General features: G+C 39.6%; 1 protein-coding gene across 1 annotated transcript in view; it reads left to right on the forward strand.

The window, feature by feature from the left end:
- Positions 1–16,067, forward strand: part of ASPM (assembly factor for spindle microtubules) — a 29,216-nt gene extending 13,149 nt beyond the window's left edge. The window contains exons 18-29 of the mRNA XM_072343360.1: positions 403–597; positions 1,503–6,128; positions 7,507–7,656; positions 8,003–8,169; positions 9,569–9,728; positions 10,843–10,992; positions 11,858–12,049; positions 12,477–12,669; positions 13,428–13,582; positions 14,432–14,608; positions 15,586–15,746; positions 15,826–16,067. Of these exons, the coding sequence (XP_072199461.1) occupies positions 403–597; positions 1,503–6,128; positions 7,507–7,656; positions 8,003–8,169; positions 9,569–9,728; positions 10,843–10,992; positions 11,858–12,049; positions 12,477–12,669; positions 13,428–13,582; positions 14,432–14,608; positions 15,586–15,746; positions 15,826–15,931 (6,432 nt within the window). The 3' untranslated portion in view covers positions 15,932–16,067. The remainder of the gene's footprint in view (positions 1–402; positions 598–1,502; positions 6,129–7,506; positions 7,657–8,002; positions 8,170–9,568; positions 9,729–10,842; positions 10,993–11,857; positions 12,050–12,476; positions 12,670–13,427; positions 13,583–14,431; positions 14,609–15,585; positions 15,747–15,825) is intronic.
- Positions 16,068–16,374: the final 307 nt, after the last annotated feature.

A 16,374-nucleotide genomic window follows, 5' to 3' on the forward strand; every position in this document is an offset into this window, starting at 1 on the left:
CAAAACTCTGGCTAGATAGGCACGATCCGGTGTGGCCGGTTTAGTAATTTTGTGTTATTTCAGTATAGCTAGATAACATTATTACGAATATCTTGAACTCTTGTGAATGAGAACTAAAATTCAGGCTTAAAAACAGATTAGTTGAGGAGCACTGAAAAACTGTAACAGGTGCGATGTACTGTCAAGGCAGAAAGATGCGAGTTTTGGTGATTCCGTACTTTTACAAGAAAACTTGGTGCTGAAGTAAGCATTCTGTCTCAGAAAGTTTACTGAAATAGATTAAAGAAAAGCAATGGTATCAGCAAGCCTAATTTTTATAAGATTGCTATAGCTAGTTTTTTAATACATCAAAAATACCAACAGAACTATCAATCCTGACCAGTTCAAATTCACTCTTTGTAGGAAAGAGACAGAGCTGCTCGGATAATTCAAAAATATGCAATAAACTTCTTGACTCATCGACGCCTCGCGAAGAAACACAATGCAGCAGTCATCATCCAGAAGCACTGGAGAGGATACTTAGCAAGGATGATTTTTTTAAATCTAAAAAAGACAAAATGGGAGGAAGCCAGAAGTAAATCGGCCACAGTAATTCAGGTAATTTGTTTTGAAGTGAGATGACGCAGCAAGGGAACCCTCTGAAACCTGGAAGAAACAGTATTGCTCAGGGTCATTTGTTCTGCTTACAGCAATGGATGTCTGTTCAGAGAGAAATGGTAACATGGTTTTAAATTTTTAATTGTTCCTTCTTAGTAAATATTTTATACCCACGTACCACAAATATTTACACACTGGGCCTTAAACCAGCCAGGACTAATCAAATAATTCTCCATTGCTTCTCCGCAGCTGTTGAAGCTAGAAGTGATTTCTCTCCTAATGTTATGACACTTGCAGTTGGCGCTTTCAGAATGGCAGAAATTAGTTACCAGTTCATAGCTAGTAATTGGCTAGTGAATTCTTAAGATATTTTCCCCGCTGTTACCCAAAGCTTTCTTAAGATTCTTTGGAAGGGATGTTAAATACTCCCTGATTTATCACGTATTTTAATGTGTAATCTTTCATTGACAGGGCAATTCTTTTTTTTCCCTCAGAATATAAAGTTCTTAACATAGCAAAGATTGAAGTAATTAGCTTTTTAAAATTGTGTTTGTTTGTTTTTAATGTACTTATCTGGGCATTAGAGAATCATACGGGTAGGAAGTGACCTCTGGAGATGCCCCAGTCTAAGCCTTCAGTACAACTGTCGTACTAAGGCATGTTCCCTAGAGCAGGTTCCCCTGAAAAGCATCCGGGTGGATTTTGAATATCTCCATTGAGGGAAAATCCGCACTATCTCCGGGCAGCTTGCTCGAGTGCTCTGTGGGTTAAGTAGGAATACAGAAACTTTAAAACATCTGAGGTCAATGGTCATCAAATTTTGACTTAACTCAAGCTATATATATGTCAGTATATACTATACTGACATGCTAAGAAAATTCTAAATTTTCTGTTTTTCCCTATAGGCTTATTGGAGGAGATACTCTGCGAGGAGAAGTTATTTACAGCTAAGATACTACGTTATTTTTGTACAAGCAAGGATAAGGATGTTGTTATCTGTTGCTGCATATAAACGAATTCTTTGGGCTGCTGTTACAATTCAGAATCGTCTGCGTGCATCTAAACTGGCAAAGGAACATCGACAAAGATATGAAATCTTAAGGTCTTCAGCACTTATTATACAGTCTGCATTCAGAAAATGGAGACAACACAAAATTCAAGAGAAAATCAGAGCTACTTTAGTGCTCCAGAGGTATTTCAGGAAATGGCAATCTTCAAAACTGGCTAAAAGAAAGAGAGCTGCCCTTGTCATTCAGTCTCAGTATAGGATGCACAGAGATAGGAAACGGTATCTACGGATTAAGAGAAGCATTATCAAGATTCAGGCTTGGTACAGGTGTCAGGTAGCTAGGCGTACTTACCAGGAATACAGGGCACAAATAGTGACCATTCAGCAGTATTTCAGAGCTTATAAATTAGGAAAAGAGGAGAGAGAGAACTATTTGCAAAAGCGTGCAGCGGCAGTAGTTCTCCAAGCTGCTTTTAGAGGCAGGAAAGCACGTGTACTATACGAGCAAACAAAAGCAGCTTGCGTTGTTCAATCGCTGTGGAGAATGAGACAAGCAAAACTAAGATTTCGGCTATTAAAAAAATCTGTTACTATATTGCAATCGCACGTGAGAAAATACCAACAGGTAAAAAGATACAAAGAGATGAAAAATGCTGCTTCTGTAATTCAGGCTTGGTATAGGGCACACGTCACTTCTAAAAAAGCAGCCTTATCTTTCCAGAGGATGCGCCTTGCTGCCATTGTCCTTCAGTCTGCCTACAGAGGAAGGAAAGCTAGGAAAGAAGCTCACGTACTGAGATCTGTGATAAAAATTCAGTCCAGTTTTCGTGCTTATGTCATCCAAAAGAGATTTAAAACCTTGAGAAATGCAACAGTGAAAATTCAAGCTTGTGTAAAGATGAGACGAGCACGTAGGTATTACTGTGCCTTAAGGGAAGCGACGCTTTATGTCCAGCAAAGGTATCGGTCACGTAGATATGCTCTTCAACTTAAAGAAGATTATAGGAAATTGAAGGGAGCCTGCATCAGAATTCAAGCTGCAGTTCGAGGCTATCTTGTCAGGAAGCAAATAAAAAGGTGGAGGGAGACTGCAATATTTCTCCAGGCACAGTACAGAATGAGGAGGACCAGGGCACGTTATTTAACAATATACAGCGCTGCTGTTGTCATTCAAAAACACTATCGTGCATACCACAAGCTACTCTGTCAGAGGCAGGAGTTCCTGCAACTTAAAAAAGCAGCAGTGCGCATACAGGCAGCCTTCAGGGGTTATAAGGCACGCAAAAAGCTTAAGCTTGAACACAGAGCTGCTGTCAAAATTCAGACGGCTATTAGAGCTCGTGCTGCAAGAACTAAATATCAGGCAATGATTCGAGCTGCTGTTGTAATTCAGCGATGGTACAGAACTTGCAAGACTAGTAACAGGCAAAGACTGACCTTCCTAACGATAAGAGCAGCGGCGCTTACTTTACAAGCAGCTTTTCGTGGATACCAGGTTCGAAAGCAAATTCGAAGACGATGCGCTGCTGCAACGGCAATACAATCTGCCTTCAGAAAATTCATGGCTCTGAAAAAGTTCAGACTTATGAACCGTGCTGCGCTCACTATCCAGAGGCGTTACAGAGCCAGCGTCACAGGCCGAAAACAACGTCAGGAGTACGTTGAGCTGCGGAACTGTGTAGTACGTCTGCAGGCGATATGGAGGGGAAAAGCGGTGAGAAAAAACATTCAAAAGAAGCACGATCTTGCAACAATTATTCAGTCCTATTACAGAATGCATGTCAATCAAGTAAAATTTAAAAAACTAAGACAATCCACTTTAGTGATTCAGAGATACTTTAGAGCTTACTGTATGAAAAGAAAACAACGTGCACTTTATCTAAAGACAAAGGCAGCTGTGCTAGTCTTGCAGTCTGCGTACCGTGGGATGACTGTGAGGAAACAACTGAGAGAACTAAGCAAAGCTGCGACCACGATACAGGCAGCCTTCAAATCGTACCTAGTAAAAAAGGACTATGTAAGACTTAGATCTGCAGCAGTAGTAATTCAGAGGCGCTATCGTGCAGTTATTCACACTAAATGTCAAAGGCAAAAATACTTATCTTTGAAAGCAGCTGCAATCAAAATGCAAGCGATTTACAGAGGAGTAAAAGTCAGACGACAAGTTCATTCTATGCATCGAGCAGCTATTTGTATTCAAGCTATGTTTAAGATGCATCGCATAAATAACAGATACAGGGAAATTAGAATGGCAACAATTATAATTCAAAGACAATACAGAGCATTTTGTTTAGGCAGAGTACAACGTAAGAAGTACCTGGAGCTCAAGAAGTCTACCATCGTCCTTCAGGCTGCCCTTAGAGGCACAAAAGTTCGACGAGACTTAAAAATGATGCATCGGTCAGCAGCACTGATACAGTCTTATTATAGAATGCACAAACAACAGAGAGATTTCAGAAACTTGTTGCTGGCAACCAGACAGATTCAACAGTGGTACCGTGCTTGTAAGGAGCGAAATACACAAGTTCGCAACTATCTGACTGTGAGAAGTGCTGCGCTTTGTCTCCAGGCTGCATTTCGTGGCATGAAAACGAGAAGACTTTTAAGAACTATGAATGAATCTGCTGAACTTATTCAAAGAAGATTCAGAACTTTTCTCCAAAGAAAACGTTTTATTTCCCTTAGGACAGCCACTGTTGTGATTCAGAGAAAATACCGAGCGACAAAACTAGCAAAAATTCAGCGTCAAAAATATCTCTCATTGGTTAATGCTGCTGTTATCATCCAGTCAGCCTACAGAGGATTTTTGGCAAGGCAAAAAATGCGGCAGATGCACGAAGCTGCTACGGTCATCCAAGCAACATTGAGAATGCGTAAAATTTACGTTTCTTACCAAGCTCTCAGATTTGCTTCAGTAATCATACAGCAACGTTATCGTGCGTACAGGGAAGGGAAACTTGTCAGAGAGAAGTACTTAAAAACGTACAATTCTGTTTTAGTTCTTCAGGCTGCCTACAGGGGAATGAAAACAAGATGCTTCTTGAAGAAAAGGCATGAGGCAGCACTTATAATACAAAGAAATTACCGCATGTTCAGGCAGTACCACCGCTACAGACGAGTTCAGTGGGCGACCCAGCTAATACAGAGGAGATTCAGAGCAAACAGTCTAAGGAATATTGCAGTACAGCGTTACTCTTCATTTAAGAAAGCAGCGATTTGTATTCAGAGGGCTTTTCGGGACATGCGCTTGAAAAAGCAACGTCAAGAAATGCACCGTGCTGCTACAGTTGTTCAGAAAAATTATAAAGCTTTTCGAGAACATCAAAGATACCTTTCTCTCAAAGCGGCTGCTCTCGTCCTTCAGAGAAGATACAGAGCTTTGATTCTGTCTAGGCAGCATAGCCAGGAGTATCTTTGTCTTCGCAGAGCAGCTATTCGCCTACAGGCTGCGTACAGAGGTCTCAGAGTGCGCAAGAGCATTGAGCGCATGCATTTAGCTGCTGGTACGATACAATCAGCCTATAAAATGCACAGGAATAGAAGGGCCTATCAAAAGATGAGAACTGCAGCTATTGTTATACAGAACTACTACCGTTCCTACATTAAAGCAAAGAATCAACAAAAGAAATATCTGACAATTAAGAAATCTGTTCTTCTCATTCAAGCATCTTACAGAGGCATGAAGGAACGACAGAAGCTGAAAATGATGCATGCGTCAGCGATCATAATACAGTCTAGTTATCGGATGTACATACAACATAAGTATTACAAACAGTTGTGCTGGGCCACCAGAGTTACACAGCAAAGGTTCAGAGCCAAAAGAGCAAAAGAAGCCGACATGGAAAACTATGCAAAAATAAGAAAGGCCATCATTTGCCTTCAGTCTTCTTTTCGTGCTAAAAAGGCAAGGCAGTTGCATAAAACCAATGCTGCTGCGCTACGCATCCAGTCGTTCTTACAAATGCATGTGGAAAGGAAGCGTTTTCTTGCGAAAAAAGCAGCAGCAATAACGATCCAGTCGGCGTTTCGATGCCACAGAGCAAGGGCCCACTATAAATCCACTCAGAATTCAATAGTTGCTATTCAGAGGTGGTATAGAGCGTGTCACAGGGCTCGTTTACAGAAAGCAGAGTATTCCGTTCAAAGGCGAGCAATAATAATTATTCAGTCTGCCTACCGTGGTATGCAAGCAAGAAAGCTAGCAAGACAGATCCGTGCCGCAAGGAAGATTCAGTCTTTTCTTCAGATGGCTGTGCAACGTAGAAAATTTATTCAACTTAAAAGAGCAGCTATTACGATACAAGCCTATTACTCAATGCACAAAGCTAAATCACATTATGTGAGCTATAAAAAAGCAGCTGTTGTCCTACAGCGGTGGTACCGATCCCACTTGATCGTAAAACACCAAAGAATGACCTACCTGCAAACCCAGAAAAAAATTATCATTGTGCAGGCTTTAGTCAGAAGATTCATTGTAAAGAAGAGGTTCCGGAAAATTAAGGGAAGCGCAATAAAAATTCAGGTACTTATACATGTATGATATTGTTTGTTGTTCTCCATTTATTCGTTCGTTTTGGAGAACTGCTCCTATTTCAAAGGGCAGTTTTAAACCGCGTATCTTACAACAGAATCGTGTTCTGCAGTATATTAAGTGTGTAAAGGGTGTAACTACAGCGGGGCAAAGAAGTGGTTCTGGCTCTGTTTTGTCTTTCCTTGCTGAGGCGTTCATCTTAAAAGTCATATTCCTTTTTTTCCTATCTTTCCCCTAAATTTTACTGTTTAAAATTTGAGTTCTGATATTTGTGTGTGTTGCTACTGCTTTTTTTAGGAACATTTTTGTCCTAACTGGCTTTCACCTGCTTAAGTATTAATAGCCCAAGGAATATTTTCTTAGTAGTGCAAGTGAAAGCTGTCTAGACACGCTGAAATAAGTGAGCTCTAGTACTGGATATAAAGTGAAGTACAGGCAGGAGGGGTATGACTGCTGTGTTCTTTAAGGCTTTGATTAACTCAGGCCTTGCTACATATGCCAAGTTAAGATTTTGGGTGTTTGCTTTTTTAATTCAGACCTGTTAATTAGCTCCAAACTAATTTTGGTGCCTAGATAAAATGTGTTGAATAGGGATGTGAGGAGACATATTTCATTCTTATTATATGCCTCAACTAATACATTGGGTGTGAAACTGTAGTCTGTGATGTCTCAGACGGGCTGTAGGAAGAGGAAGCATTTTGTTTTGATGCTTTTTCCTTCCCTCTTTGACTGGATAAAATATCAGCAGGCATTAGCAAGAAGTAATTAAGAGTTAGAATTGCTCTCTCACGTGGCTTTTTGTTTTTGAGGATAAGGGAGGGAAAATTTCTCTCTGTTATTGATATTACTTACAATCTGTATGTATACTGGGGAAGCCGTCTTTCTTTCTGAGAGCAGCTTTACATGATCTCCTGTGGAGTTCTTACTTATTTTACTCCGAAGAAAAACGAAAGTAGTCTCTCTTCAGGGTATTACTGAAATAAAATGAATTTTTTTGGTTTATTTTTTTTCTCTCAAATTAAAAAGGAAAAGTAAATTATCTCTCATAATTTCTCACTGCTGTTTGCAGACAAGAAAACAGCTGTGCTGTCCTTGCCTCCCTTTTTGGGGAGAGGGTGGAGGTGGCGGCATTTTAGTAATTATCTGTATATGTAGCTTCGTATGTCCTAAACAAGGTGAGTGTGATGATTGTGCTTAAAAAGCGGAAATAATAATTAACTGGGGGATCAGAGCAGTTTTAAAATCCATTATATTGTTAGTTTGGACAGCAAGTAAGCAAGTATATCAATATTTTAAAATATGCAGTCGTGTTCCCTGTCAGTACCGTGCAAGTGGGGAAATAGTCCGGAATTTGTTTTTGTCTTTCAAGGCAGTTTTTCGTGGATTTACTCAGAGACAGCGATACCTTCGGTGCAAGTTTGCTGCTTTAGTAATACAGCAACACTACAGAGCGTATCAGATGCGAAATGTTGAACAACAAAGATTCAACCAAAAGAAAAGAGCTGCTGTCAAAATTCAGGTAATCCGGGAAGGTATTTTGGGTTTGGGGTTTTTTTGGAGGAGGAGGATTTGGTTTTGTGTCCTTGTGGGGTTTTTTTCCTTCGTGTTTCTTGTACTTATTTTTTTACGACATAATTATTTGTACAGGTGTTGGTGGCATTTGTAGTATTTCTCTAGCTACTTTTTCTGTTTTGTAGAAAACAACTTCCAGATATCAGAAACTCATAAACACTTATAGCATGGTACAGATAGGAATCCTAAGCAACTTTCGTGCTAAAGGGACTTTGTCTTTTAATTTAGTTAGCTCTGTTGTAAAAGAAACAGAGGTGACATTTTTGTTTTTGTTTTTTTTTTGTATTTAATAGGCCGCATATAGAGGATTTAAAGCCAGGCAGATGGCTAACAAAGTGAGAGCAGCACAAGTAATTCAAGCCTGGTTTCGAGGCTGCAAAGCACGGAAGGAATACGCATCTGTGGTAGCAGCTGTACGCATTATTAAGAGTCACTTCAGAGCAAAACAGCAGAGGACTCGGTAATGCTGAATTTAACATAGTTTACTTCTAAAAGCTTGTGTTATATTATTACTTTGTACCGCTTTGGACTCTGGCAAGTAGCTATAGATTCTCAGATTTTGTCCCTCAAGCGTGTATATAATATGCTGATGCGGAATCGTGTTGATCTCAGTGGAATTATTCTTTTAATTTTATCTATTCTTTTTTCTTGATCTATCTTCTTTAATGTCTTCTTGTTGTTGTCATTAAAATGGTTCTGGGAGGTGGTGGAATCACACTGCTCCTGGAAGGGCTCCAGAAACGTTTAGATATACTGAGGCACACGGCTTAGTGGGAAATGTCGGTGACAGGTGAACTAAAGGTTTTTTCCAAGCTTGGTGATTTCATAGTTTAATGGAAATTCCAGCGCGAACAGAAAAGGATGACAGATCATTTCTTTGTAATGCATATTGAAATAGTTAAACTAGCGTTCATCCACTTTATGGAAATAGTCTGACAAGAAATGCTCTATTTGATCAGACTGTTGTTTGATCCCATTCAGACCCGGGTCCCGTCAGAAACAGTAAAAAATGCCGCTTGTGGAGACTGTGTGAACCTGAGCAGCTACTGAGATCCTCCCTCAGCATCAGCGTTCACCAGTTTATGAACTGTGAAGCTTATATCCTCACTCATTCTCTTTATTATCCTTCTTCTGACCTACTGAATGTCCATTTGCCTTTTTAAATCTGCTGCTGCCTCCACACCTTCATTTTGCAGCAAGTTCCGGGGGTGCCTACTATGGGAAAACAGAACCTATCTATTGTAAATCAGTCATTTTTGTGTCGCAGGATTTGGCTGGAAACAGCTTTGCTTTCAGCATGTCTACCTAAATATTTCTGTAAACCTGCTCTAGGCCTCTCTCTCATCTGAAGCACCCAATTCTTCTAAGCGTTACCATCTTAATCCATTGCTCCACCTTCTCTGTTTTAGTCATTCTCCCCTGACACTGCTACTTCCTTTCTGAGATGTAGAGATCAGAAGCAAATGTTGTCCTTAAGATTATTTTAATTAGCAGCAAAATTATGTCCTCTGCATTGTTCTCGGTGTTCTTCATCGTGATGCCCTGACAGGTTTTTGGCTTCCATTGTTCACTGGACATAACATAAAAAGATTGAGCCTGACGGAAGAAACATTTTTTTTTCTCTTCTGTTTAGTGCTTCTGTGTTTTTTCAGACTATTCTTATTGTTTCAGTTATTGCTGTTTAGCCGTTGGATTTTTTAGCAGAGATTGCATGTGTGTGATCTTTGGATACAATGTCGTACCTAGGTTGCCTCTTTCTTCACCTCACTTCCCGTATTCAGAAGCTTCATGTTCCACTTAAACTTAAAATGTAAGTATTCTCAACAGTTAGCAAAACCTGAAATGCATTTTCTTGTCAGGTTTTTGAAAATGAAATTCTGCGCACTTACTATTCAAAGAAGATGGAGAGCAACCCTTACAGCGAGAACGGTTCGGCTTCAGTTTCTGGCAACTAAGAATGCAGTACTTAAGATTCAGCTGGCATACAGACAGTACAGGGCTAGAAGACTGTTAAGAAAGGTACGTTTTCACTTGCACCCTGGGCCACGGCCGTGTTAAGTTTTCATCGTTTTTGAGTGAGTTTTGTCATCGATATATGGAAGAAAAGAAGCGGGGCCAGTGCAGAGACTGCTCAAATCAAAACTGTTTTATCTTCAGAATATTCTGTTGATTTCCTTTCGCTTTGTGCAACTAGGTTTCAAGCAATTCCTGTTATCGAATTGCCCGCTATGCCAAAGAGATGAAATGTGTAAATGATTTATTGACATTCTTGCTTACAAAGGATGGAGTTATGCCAATATTCTGACCCTGTTTAGGGAAGGAAAAAGACCTTCCGAATAGTGAAAGCAGATTTTCATATAAGCTATCGTGACGTTTGGCTGCTCGTACTTCCTATTTTATTTGTGTACTTTTAAGTTTCATTTATAGGAAAAAATTTCCATCGTAAGAAAAAGACTAAGACATATATTGATTGCAACAGGAATGAACCCCACCTCAATTAACTCTTTATTTTTTATTTTTTTTTTCAGAAGCACAAAGCTGCATGTTTGATCCAAAGAACATACAGATGTTTTAAGGAGAGAAGGAAACTTAATCAACAAATAGCTGCCGCTGTGACTATCCAGAAACATCTGAGGGCTTGGCAAGAGGGCAGGCTTCAATTTATGAAATACAACAAAATCAGAAGAGCTACCATTAAACTACAAGCATTTATACGGGGTTATTTAGTCAGGAAAAAGGTTAGTATACTTCACTTTAAAATTACTCTCGATGTAAAGTATCTCCAGATACTCCAGAGCAATTTTAGCATTAATTTTGTCTGGCAAGAAAAGAGCTCAAACTGTTAAACTCTGATTCGTGTTGTCTGCTTGGAGAATTATATGGGTCAGAGGTCAGATTATCGTTGCTTGCAATGAAACTGTTCTGACAATGACTTTGCTGTGTATTTGTTTAGATTAGAGACCTGGGAATGAGGAAAGATAGCAGCATACTTAGTTCTGAGGTGATGACTTTGGAGGTCATTCTTCAGCAAGATGCTGAAGAATACTTGGCCGTGTGCATTGTTCTTCACGTCAGTCAGCTGCCTCTGGGTATGCAAATTAATGACATGCTTTGATCCGTTTTCTTCCGACAGTTCTCAGAACAGAAACAAAAGAAGAGACTGCTTTGTTTTATAGCGGCTGCATATCATCACATTTCTGCAATTAAAATTCAAAGGGCTTATAGGATGCACCTCTCCTACAAGCTAGCAGAAAACCATATCTCATCAGTTGTTAAAATACAGGTCAGTCTAATTATTTTATGTAATTAAAGATAGATAATTTTGTGTAACGTAGTCTGCTGAACTGTTGCACTAAGGCACAATAGTCCCTTAATTTGTAAAAATAAAGGTAATATAGAAATGACAGTGTATTAAAAAATGCTGCTTATACTCAGCTAAGCAAAATACAGTGGGTGTTAGCAGACGATGGAGGCTTAAACAGCTCAAAGCTGAGGGTAGATGGGAAAGTGTAATTTCTTTTGTCTACCGGTCTTGCTAAAATAATCTTAAGTGCTGTCTTAGCGAAGCAGAAGTAGGAAAAATCAGACACAACAACCTGTAATGCTCATGAGACAAAGCGCATCTACTTAAAGAAACAGCCCTTGGGATGAATTTGCAGATCCATAGCATGGTTGAAATTACAAGGGACCTCCGGAGGTCAGCTGGTCCAGCTCCGCCTAGTAGGTCCATCCAGGAGCATGTCTATTTGGCTTCTGATGATCTTCAAGGAGAGAGATCTACAATCTCTTTGGGAAACCTGTTCCAGTTATTAGTCACCTGCACGGTAGTTTTTCATGACAGTCAGAGCCTCTTTTGTTTCAGTTTGTGCACCCTTTCCCTTGTCCTGTCAGCACATTCTCTCTCCTTCCAGCTGAGAGAAAAGGGAATGCTTCCCTAACTGCTGCTAGTTCAGATTTCATTTTTCAGTCACACGTTTCTGCTTCCACGAGGCCAATCACAGCTGAGATGTGATGTGAATGTTAGGAGCTTTTAGAGCCTGTATCTGTCAAAAGTTGTTTTTCACTTTTTATCAGTGCTTGTTTTGGAAGGGAAATGGGGCTTAGGAAGAGGTCTGTATTAAATCTGAAGCTATTTTAATTTTAAACAGAAATGGTTCCGAGCGAAAATGCAACAGAAAAGATTTCAAAGAGATTATCAGAGAATCGTTCGATGTCAGCGTCTGATCCGAGGCTGGCTAAATCGCAGGAATGACGCGGCCACCGTCATCCAGCGAAATGTACGAAGATTCCTTGCCTGCAGACGTAAGAGAAAAATCGCAGTTGGAATAATTCGATTTCAGGTGAACGCCTCTTATAAACAGATCTCTTTTGGTTGGTTGGTTGTTTTTTTCCTCTGAAAAGTTTACTTTGCTTTGTGAATTTGTCAGTTAAATTACAAGCCAAATCAGTTTCAATCCAATTGAATACAAGCAGACCGTGCAGTAATACTGAGCAGGTACTGTTTGAGGTGACTTACGAGGGAGTAGTTTTTGGATGGTGTATGTATACATGCAGGTATGCTTTGGTCTTCCATGTTGCAGATGCTGTGTTTGGAAGATTAAACGCCGAATGTGATTATTAGGCGGTTATCTAAAAATGAGCAACCAAAGTATTTAAATGCTTGATTAGATTTACGTAACATTGATTTGGAACACTGGTAGATGTTCTGTTACCTGTTCTACTTATTTGCAAGTTTATTTTTGTCTTTGTGAAATTCCATTTCTGCAGGCATTGTGGAGAGGATATTCTTGGAGAAAGAGTAATGACACTGCAAAAACTAAAGCTTTAAGGCTCAGTTTGGAAAAGGCTAACAGAAAGAGCAGAGAAGAAAACAAACTGTGCAACAGAACCTCAATTGCTATTGAATACCTTCTAAAATACAAACATATTTCTTACATTCTTGCAGCATTGAAGCATCTAGGTCAGTATTTCACTTCATTACAGAATTACAGAACGGTTTGGGTTGCAAACGAACTTTAAAGTTTCCGTCCCACTGCCGTGGGTCAGGGTCATCTTCCACTAGATTAGGCGGCTCACAGTTCCGTCCGTTCTGACCTTGCACACTTCTGGCAATCCACATCTCAGGTTAACTTGTTCCATTGCCTCGCAACCCTCACAGTAAAGATTTTCTTCCATATTTCTAATCTAAATCTATTCGCTTTTAGTTTGAAACTGTAATTCCCTTGTCCTATCAGTACAGCCTGCGGTGTAACCGATAGATTTCCAGGATGACAGTTAGGAACTGTTCTGCCGGGAAAAGTTCATAATGATGTTAATGCTTTCCGTATGATTTTGAAAAGCGAGTGAGTTTCGTGTGTTCAAAGAGATGTGATTCGTTTTTCGAGAATAAAATTAGATAATTGTTAAGAGCAAAATTAAAAGGCTTGTGTACAGATAGGAAGTCCTGTGCGATCGCTCTGATGTGCGGGTCGTCCTTGTAATGCGTCACGTTATGGTCAGCTGTATTTCCTGTCCGTAAAAGTTCTGTTCGGATTGTTTGGTGTCCTTAACTTTTAATCTGAAATACTACAACTGTTCTATTAGAAAGACGCGCTTAAATCAAAACTGGTGCTTACCTCTTTGAGAGTTCGATTTTAACATAAAAGCAAGCCCAGTTACTTTGAAAACAAATTGCTTGTGCTTCGGAGCCTTTAGCGAGTTTTTTTTTCTCTGTTACAGAGGTTGTTACCAGGCTCTCCCCTCTCTGCTGTGAAAATATGGCCCGGAGCAGAGCGATCTTCACTATTTTTGTTCTGATTCGAAGCTGCAACCGGAGTGTTCCGTGTATGGATGTGATCAGATATTCAATTCAAGTCCTACTTAATGTTTCAAAGGTAAGTTTGTTTTTTCTGTAGTGGGTTTCTAAGCAATAGACGAATTTATTGCTGCTTTCAGTTCTCTGCAAAATTTCTGTATGGATCGAAAATAAAATTACTAATTTTGAAGAATAAAACAATTTCTGAGGTTTAATTATTTACTTGAGGAAAGTAAAACATAGTTACTATATTTGGTAAATGTAGACATTCTCATGGGCAGAAAGTAATGAAATTTACTTTTAAGAGGTGACATTGCAGGATATCCCAAGTACTGCAGGAAACTATGGAAATGTGTAAAACTGTGTACCAGAGGGATAGGACTTGTCTGCAATTGGCATGAACTGTGACATCTGTAAAGGAAAAAAGATACACGTTGCTGAAGATACACTACCTGTTCAAATCCATGTCATAGAATAGATAACTTACAGAATTATTTTAATAAATAATTAAAGCTGGAGTCGTTTCAATTTTGAAATTGGAAATAAACTTGCCAAACGCAGGTTTTCAATCGTATGTCCATCCTACAGACAGTTATGTTTGAATACTTTGTTTATCACTTCAGGAATAAGTAGACTATTGAGGCTACAGTTATTCCTAAATTATTCTGTTCACATTCTAACATTATTATTTAAAATGTAGCATCCATCCCTGGGGATCTTTCTCTAAGGGGCTGGGAAGCAAAAAGCATAGTTTTTTGTGACCTTGTTAGAACAGCGTGACGTGCAAAAGTGATTTTTGTCACTCAGATGGCAGACAAGCCACAGACTTAGTCAAGGGAAGAATATGGATTGTGCAAATTCCTCTCGTCAGGAAAGTAATTTGAAGCTCGCTCTATATAAGATCTCTTATTTCTTTCTGATCTAACAGTATGAAAAAACCACTCAAGCAGTATACGAAGTAGACAACTGTGTAGATACATTACTGGACCTTTTGCAAATGTACAGAGGGAAAGCTGGGGACAAAATTTCGGAGAAAGGAGGAAGCATTTTCACAAAGACTTGTTGTTTGTTGGCCATCCTTTCAAAGGACTCAAAGAGAGCTTTGGTAAGGCCTGGAGTCTTCTTTGTAATGTTTGATTTATTGTTACTTTTTGCTCTTTCTTTTATGTTTTGGCATTATGTGTATTTGCGGGTGATTTTTTTCCTCCCCGTGCCTGATACTTGTTACCTGTTATAACTAAACTTTGTCGGTGGTGAAATGCAATTCCAGGGTGGTGCAAACAGTCAGTAGCCAGCGCTGCTTGAGTCACTCAGGGTATGACACCGAGGTTTTGATCCCGCAATATCTGCAAGATGATGATGTTGCATTTGTTACTTGAAAAAGGTTTTTGGTGAATTTCTATCAGTTTCTTTGCATTACGTAAAGTTTAGTTGCTGCTGTAAAAAATAAAGTGCTTACTTTTTTCCCCTGCTTCTGAGAGCTTGCCGTTACTGTTCAGATACAGTTAAAATCTTTAATGTCATTAAAACCTAGCAACATTGTGTATGTTTTCGTGTGACTTACTGGATTGTAACAGAGACCTAACCTGGTTTTGGAAAAAAAACCACAAAGATTATTCATTCTTACAACTAGAGCAGTCTGTGATCCGTGCTGTAAATAGGCATCATCAGCTTTATTCAAGTTTATCCATCACATGTGAGCGCTTTGGTCGTTCAGTCACTTCCAACCACGGTGTTACTCTCTGATTTGACATAAAGATGCACAGAAACACTGATTTGTCTCCCAGTCCCACTTGTTAGAGACAGACAGCGGAGACATAATGAGATTATCTCAAATGAGAAATGATTAACATTTGAATTGCGCTTATAGAAATCTCTGAAGACTCAGGGAGCGTTCCATGCACATATTTGGACAGCAGCGGTAGTCAGCGTGCTGGTTTTAAAGCAGTCGCACCGTACCTTGGGGTAGAAGTTTGGCTTACATTAAAAATGCTCTATTTGTATTGAACAAAACAGATTTCTAAGTTTAAGTTACTTTCAAATTCTTAGAACTAACAATGAATTGTTTTCACCTTATCTCAGGAAATCCGAAGCACACCACGAGTCATTACGTGCATTCAAAGCCTCTATAAGCTTACAGCTCGTAAGTGCAGGATGGATGCAGAGAGAATGCTTGTGAAACAGAAGACAAACTCTTCAAGTAGCGCATTTTCCTTTATTCCAAGAATAAACACAGTGTCAAGGTACATGCCTAAAAATTAGTCTGCACTTTTTACAGCGACAAAATACCATTTTAACGATAAACCACTGTTATTTCCACAGAATTAAACCAGACTGGGTGTTGAGAAAAGACAACATGCCAGAAATTGTGGATCCTCTCCAAGCAATCGTGATGGTGATGGATACGCTCGGCATCGCCTGCCCCTGAAATGGAAATGAGTGCGTTGGTACAGAAGGCACGCAGCGGGCAGCCAAATGATTGTACATTGCTGGCGAATAATCGTCAAGCTGCCCTGGAACGTGGTTTTGTATTTATCTTTTTGGTATTGTATACAGCTTTTGAAATCCTGCCAAAATCAATTGTACAATAAAATCATATGTCTGTCTATTTTAGTGCTGTATCAGTGTGTTGTTCTTGTACAGCTCGGAATCTTACCGGTATCGTGGTATTTCTCACTGTAACCGAGGGCTGCGTAGCTGTTCGTGTGGGCCAGTTACACTGGGGTGTCTGATGTGGAAGGGTGTGGGAAGGAGACGACACACTGAAAAATGAAGGCTGAAAATCCAGCTGTCAATCACTGATGTTACAGATTCCCGAGAAGCAGCAGTCAGGGTCTATTTGCATTCCCTTCCATTTCCTGATAAACTTGC

This window comes from Excalfactoria chinensis, chromosome 8 (genome assembly GCF_039878825.1).
Source record: "Excalfactoria chinensis isolate bCotChi1 chromosome 8, bCotChi1.hap2, whole genome shotgun sequence".
Taxonomy (NCBI): domain Eukaryota; kingdom Metazoa; phylum Chordata; class Aves; order Galliformes; family Phasianidae; genus Excalfactoria; species Excalfactoria chinensis.